The 6,977-nt window shown below is 50.0% G+C and overlaps 1 protein-coding gene across 4 annotated transcripts in view; it reads right to left on the bottom strand.

Moving 5' to 3' along the window:
• Positions 1-238: 238 nt before the first annotated feature.
• LOC134369410 (microtubule-associated serine/threonine-protein kinase 4-like) overlaps positions 239-6,977 on the bottom strand; it is a 198,916-nt gene continuing 192,177 nt past the window's right edge. For all 4 annotated transcript variants that reach the window (XM_063085876.1, XM_063085877.1, XM_063085878.1 and 1 more), the window contains one exon: positions 239-6,644. In XM_063085876.1, the coding sequence (XP_062941946.1) occupies positions 2,758-6,644 (3,887 nt within the window). In that variant the 3' untranslated portion in view covers positions 239-2,757. The remainder of the gene's footprint in view (positions 6,645-6,977) is intronic.

Below are 6,977 nucleotides of genomic sequence, written 5' to 3'. Positions count from 1 at the left end.
GACTGTGGGCGTGGAAGTCTGGTAAGTTCTGCAGGCAAGGAAGAAGATTGGTAGGAAAAACAGCAAGGAGTTAAAAGAGAATCAATCCTAAGGAAGGGACTATGTTTGTGTAAGTTAAAAACAAAAGGCAAACCATTCCACTCAGCAAAAAGCAAGCTGCAAAAACCCACACTTTCCATGATGTAAATAATCAGTAACATTTTGGGAGGTGCATATATTGAAAAGAACTTATCAGTCATTATCTTTCATGCTAAGTTTTTATTTCAATGTTATGCAACTGCATAAGTATAAATATTTGTTCAATATACAACAATTATGACATCCATAGGGAATTTCTTAGAGAAAATAAGACTGCAAACACTTTATTGCACAGATCCTAACAAACTCTGAAGCTGGTAAATCTACCACTGGGAGTACTACCGAGGAGCACATCTTACAATCACACGGAGACCGACCAGATAGAACACAGGAGAATTTCTACCAGCTGACTGGAAAGGTTTACGACAACAAACAGGTACTACATGAATGCAACCTTAAGTACTCTTTACTCATCCAAAATGCAAAAACGTATATGGCAAAAATGATAATACACTATACAAAATATACATAAAACTACCATTTGTAAACAAGCAGCTAGTTGTGCTTTAAAGGAAACTGGACAGTTAAAAAGCAAAAGCTGTAAACCATGGACTACCTCCCCGATAGACTTGTCTCGATGTCTGAGTGTAGAAGGATTGGGTTACGACAACTGCCAAACACAGATATGTATTATAAATGTTGAGACCACTTTGGAAACCCATTTAAGTTCTTGTAAAATATTTGTTTGTTCTACAGTTTCACAATATGGTGATGCGGAATGGCTAAAATTACTTGGAAAAAATTAGGGGCAAAGAGGAGACTTTTTTCTTTTTCTTTTACCATTTCTAACTCATTTTACAATGAAGGTCAGCTGAGCGGTCGGTTAAGTTATGCCTTTATTTTCAAAGTGGAGTTTACAGCCTGGCTAGATGATTTACAATTCATAGGGCCGTAAGATGATACTGTGCTTAGATGAACGATTTTATAGCTTGAAGATACTAAGACTTCCCCAAGGGGGTTTAGGTGTTGGATTAGTTATTTATTGGTAATTTTTCTCTCTTACAGAACAAAAAATCCTGCCGTGGATCCCAAGCATCTTATAAATACTTATCTGTATTTTCTCTTAGTGTCTTAGTACTTATGTCAGCAAGTGCCATCTTACAATATAAAACAAATCACCAAAAAACTGCAACAAAAACAAAACAAAACAAAAAATCAAAAACCCTCAGCACTAAAGTGATTGGACAAATTCTATGTATTCCACAGTATACAAAATTTAAATAAGGCTTAGCAAAAGTAAAAAGGATGGTCACATTCAAGCACCAAATAGCTCCAACAAGTCTCTTTGTTACAAAAATGCTGCTGTTTATTAATACAGTATTTTCTGCATACAAATAAAGAGATCATGTCATGAAATGTAAGGAGCTACTCGATGCATCAGAAATGAATGTGAAACCTAGGAACTTGCTAAAAACAGCAAGCTTCATCTACAACATAAGGCCCCAGCTATGTATTAAAATGTATCTGATGTCCTGATTATTCCTTAATATATATGCTATGATGCCAAAATCCACCCCCCATCTTTTCCTCAAAAAAGCATATTTAAAACCTCTTCCAATGCCTGATGCTTATTACTCGACCTAAATACTAGCAGATTTGTGTACAGCCCGTCATTTGTCTTTTTATTCAAGAGCAGGGCTGGTGCAGGACTACTACAAAATGTGTGCTTCTTAAACTAGTCACTCACAGCAGAAAGGCCTGAGTTTAAGAGCTTGAAAAGAAGGGAAAGAAAGAGAACAGAAATCAAGTTGACGTGTGTTTATAGTCCCCGCTCTCCCTCCGGTGAAGACCAGACACACACACCCACAGACAAGGACAACTGGCTTGTCAGATGGTTGGACCCAAGATCAAAATGTCCATTAGGATGACCATGAAAGGAAAATGGCTAGCTCCATTTGTCCTGGCCATTCCTAATGGAGAAGAATTCCAAATGCAGTGATTAGAAGTAGTTCTTGCTTTAGATCTGGAAATATAGGTAGCCAGATTCAGTACTATCAGAAACTCCGGATAAAAATACACATAAAAACTCACAATCTACTGTAAATACTTAGGGATTTCTTTCATCTTTAACTTTACTTAGAATGCTTTAGCTTATAAAAATGGAGCCTTGAAATATTCTCTTAAACCACAGACCAAAACGTATAGCTGGATGTGTATATACACAAATATGGGCGTATCTATATTTTTGCATACACCCAGTTTCGACCATTTTGCTTCATTACTACATTATGACAAGTGGTAAAGCAAAAATCTTGTTTTTTAAAAAAAAACAGCTGTAGTAAACAATGCAATCAGCAGCAGGTATAGACTCTACATCCCAAACCAAACACATCGCTAGATATTTACAGAGAAAATCTTTTTCCTCAACAACCCTCAACCATAAGGTTTTTTTTTGTACACACACTATCTGGTAACAGTTTTACTGGTTACAATTGGGAAGGCATCTGGAAGAAGGTCCCTTCTTTCTGTCTGTCTGTCTTTCTCTCTCTCTCCCCTTCCTCAGTGAGGCTCCAAGCTCTGCCTGGCGGACATCTCACACAGTGCTGGTTTCGAAAGGTAGTCAAGACACAGTTGCATACTCTGCCCGGGTCCCCACAGTCCTGCCCGGGGAACACCCCATTACGAGGCCTTTTTGTGAGGGCTGCTACGCAAACTCTCTTTCCCTCGTCTCTGCCGTACCACGAAGTCCTTCTCGGAAGAAAGGGTGACAGGGCGGTCGGTGTTTGGAGCTGGGGAGGGCTTGGTCACTTCTCTGCCCACACTCTGCTTCCTAGTCGGGGGAGGCTGGGCTGGGGCAGGCTCTTTCCCTTTGGTTTCTCCAATGGTGGCAGTTACTGAGAGAGCCCTGTCCCGGTGGCTGGCTCCACCCATCGTGCTTGGGTTGGGGTAGGGGGACTCCAGAGTGATGGTGGAGTCCCGGAAGGATGGCAAAGAGTCGCTCTTTGTCATTTGGGTTCTACCATCCCCCCCAGACTGGGACTTCCTAGAGTCCCGGTTGTTGGGGGCTGTGGGCTTGGCCATGTCCCCATTGGCCTTGGCAGAAGAGGTGTCCATGTGGGTTGTAGAGGCCTCTTGAACTCCTGGCCTGGCTTCAGGAAAGCTGGAGTAGCAGCTCGGGGACTTCTCCAGGTGGGCAGTGGATTGGAAGGAACTCTGCCCAGTGGCCGAGGGTGACCGTTTCATGCTGCTGGGCTTGCCTGCCTCGCTCGGTGGCTTCTGGGGCCCAAGCTCTTTCCCCTTGGCCTCGGGGAAGCCCTTCCCCGCCGCCGTGGCTGACCTCTCCGCTCCCTTCAGCAGGGGCTCGCAATGTGCAAGGGAAAGGCTGGCCTCCAGCCTCCCGCTGTCTGCTGGAACATAAAGTGCTTCTGTGCATCTCTTCCCTTCGGATTTCCTGTCTGTGGCGGTGGCCTGCTGACTTGAGCTCTTGTCTGTCTGTCTGCACAGAGGGGGGCAATCTTTCACAGTGGATGGTTTGGGGTGCTTTGGAGACAGGTTTTGCTTTTCACTGACTATGGGAGGTCTCTGGTCTACTGACTCGCTGAACCCTGGGTGTCCTTGCCTTGGCAAATGCACGGGCTTCTCCAGCATCTCCGGGGGACGCCCACCACTGGTGGGTCTCAGCTTGGTGTCCAGAGGATCCCCTTCAGTGTGCAGTGGGACAGAGGGCCCACTTTCTCCCTGGCCAACCACATCGCTGGCTTTATTCTGGGAGCCTGGGATGGCGGGGAACACATCCAACACACCCTTACTGTTGCTCTTCCCCTCTCTGCTAGAGCTACCAGGGGGTTGAGTGAGAGGCTCTTTGCCCTTTGCAGCCCCAGCGCTGGGTTTCTGTGAGGAGGGGAACCTGTCTGTGTGCTTAGACTTTGGAGGGCCCAGGTCAGGGCCAGGCCAGGGTTTGTGGCTGCTGCTTTCACTGTGTGCAACAGCTGGCTTGGGAAGGTCCTGAAGGCCCAGGCTGGGTTCTGCAGCTCCGGGCTTGGTCCCCAGCTCTCTGCCTGAAGCATGGCTTGGGGAGCTGCAGTGCTGCCGGGTGGCCAGGCTGAGCAGTTCTTTGGTGGTCAGTGGGGGCTCAGGGCTACTGCTGAGATTCCTTTGTAGAGGCTGATCTTTCCTTTCGGGTTCCTTGGGACCCTCTTTTTGTGAAGGTGGGAAACTAGAGAGCCTTTCGCTCTTCCCACTCTCAATTCCAGCTGGCTTCAGAGTCTGCCTGGCAGGCGAGAGGGCTTCAGGCTTGGGCTCTATACCACTTCTTGCCTTACCTAGCTCCTTCTCACGAGGGGTCCCAGTTGAGTGCAAAGAGGAATCCTCTCTAGCCACTGGCCTCCCCTCATCTCGGCCCTCTTTGTGGACTGTTCTCCCACAAGGCCCCCACGCTTCCCCAGTAGCCTGGGTCTGTGTGCAGAATTCTGGGTGAGTCCTTCCCACGCAGGGGAGATTTTTGGAGCTGTCACCGGGTTTAGCGGTTTCTGGAGGATACAGCTCCATAGAGGGGTCTCTGTGTACATCAGTTCTTGCAGCAGACCGCTCGCTTCTGGCTGTGGCAGGGCCCCTTTCAGATGAGTCTCTCAGGCTTGGCTTCTCCCTGGAGGGGGTCCCTTCAGGTGGGAGTGGGCCATGTGTCCTGGCCAGGTCACTGCCTCCATAAAGGTTCTGCCCTGGGCAGGGGAGCAGCTTGGTGTTGGTAGTGTGGTCATGGTGTCTAGTGAGGCCGCCCTCTCTCCTTTGGGGATTGCTTTCCATGACTGTCACCGGGCTCCTAGAAGTAGGATGGGAAACCTTCCCATCTCGCTTTAGCTCTGGGTCAGGCAGGGGAGCTGCTGGTGAATTCTGGAGACTCCGGCTGGGGGGCAGGAACCGAGGCTCGAGCAGGTAGGATTTATTCATCTTTAAGCCAGCAGAAGGCTCTCTTGGACTGGCGGTTTCACCCTTCTTCCTGCTGCTGCTGGGAAGAGGGGTTGGCACAGAGGGCTGCATGTCACAGCTGGGGCTGGGGCTCTGCACAGACTCTGGTGAGGGCAGGTCTGTCTTGGAGGCCTGAGGTCCAGACAGGAGAGCAATGTCCAAAGTGCCCTCAATCGGCTTCAGGCATGAAACAGACCTACCTTCCAGCTTATACTCAGAGGGGCTTTTCCTGACAGGGGACTCAGGAGCAACCAAGCCTGGCTTATCCACTCCGCTGTCCACCCGGCCAGTTAAGGCCTTGACAGGAACAAAAGAGACATTGCTAAGCTGAGCTGCATGGGTGCTGCTGATGAATGAGCGGCTCTCAGGGGCTGGTGGAGCCTCCTGTTGCCCACCCATGGGCCGGACTAGGTTCCCTGGCAGGCATTCGTGGGCACTCGGTGTCATCTTGGGCTTTAGCACAGGGCAGAGGCTGTCGTCTTTGTCTTCAAGTGACATTTTCTTTCGGAGGTAATCGATATTGGCCATCTTGCTGTCTAACTTCTCACATCGGACAAACTCCTTGGCCTGGGAGGCCTTCTCTGTGCATTCCCCCTTCCCGCAGGCGGACCTGTCGGCAGAGTGGCAGAGACCATCCTGGAGGGTGCTGGCAGCAGAGGCCCGCTTGCAGTCCCCTGCAGCCTGGCCGTGTTCCCCAGGTACCCCATCCGAGGCCATGGCCTCACTGGCCCTGGCGCTGGCCTGCTTGTGAAGGGCATCTTTCAGTAGGCTGCCCAGAGACTGGGTCTCCTGCATGGCTGCTTTGTTTTCAAGATGGTTTGACCTTTCTAGAGCCTTTGTGTAGATTTTCTTCTCTCTCTCTTCTAGCCTAAAGATAGCAATGTTTTCCAAGTCACTGCTGAGCCCATGGGATTTCTGGAGGGGTTCTTGTTTCTCTGGGCAGCTTTCTGGTTTCTTCACCACTACCGTGGCCTTCGGCTTGTCCCGGTCTAGCTCATCCACAGACTCCTGGCGGCCCAGCTTGCGCGAGGCAGGCCGTTTCAGGCAGCCCTGCTCCACGGGCCGGGCGCGGCTGAGGGGTGCATCGCACACGCTCTCCTCCAGGCTCTGCAGCGTCGCCTCCCGCTGGGACTGCTCCCGCTGCACCTCTTCCTGGGTCACCTCCAGGCTGTGCTTGCGGGAGCACAGGTGCTTCTTGTCACTGCCATAGGAGGGTGACAGCTTCTCCTCTGACTGCACCCGCTTGAGCAGTGGGGACCGTGGGGGCTCTGCGCTCTTGGGCCGCACGACGTGTCTGACAATGGTAGGGGGGGAGTGCATCTTGCTGGGAAAAGCTTGAGTGATCTTGGAATTGCCCAGTGAGTGTCCCAACAGAGGGGACGGTGACCTCTGTGGGGAGGTGGGCTGGGGAGTTGGCGAGGGGGTCCGGGCCAGTGGGGAGAGCGGGATGCTGCCAGCCGACTTCCGCCTTCCCGACCGGTATCGCTGCCCGCTGAGTTTGGGGGCCAGGCCATGGAGGGTGCTGGGCCGGATGTGCCCTGACCCCGCTGGGGAATTGGGGGCACTAGAACTTGGGGAGCTGCTCTGGGAGGAATTAGTTCCTGTGGGTGGAAAACAGAACGCTGTAAGCATCCATGGCCATCTCCCCTTCTCTTTCCATATTTCCAGCCCAAACTGTTTTAGGTAGAGGTCAGCAAATAGTCTCAGCATCTAACTAACAAAATAAACACTTTTCAGATAAACCTCCCCACACTAAGGCTTGGCCCCACACTTCCTGTCTTATTTTAATGGCCATAATAGCCACTCTTATGACCTCCCTATATATTCTGTCCATATCACTTACATCCTCAACCTGCTTTCCTTAAGCTGGAATAAGCTTCATGTTTTCCAGGTCCTCAGATGCTAACTTTACCTCCTCTCCACTCTCTCTTGCT

This window comes from Cynocephalus volans, chromosome 2 (genome assembly GCF_027409185.1).
Source record: "Cynocephalus volans isolate mCynVol1 chromosome 2, mCynVol1.pri, whole genome shotgun sequence".
Lineage (NCBI taxonomy): Eukaryota > Metazoa > Chordata > Mammalia > Dermoptera > Cynocephalidae > Cynocephalus > Cynocephalus volans.
Note: the sequence above shows the minus strand (reverse complement) of the source record. Positions and strands in the feature narration are given on the sequence as shown.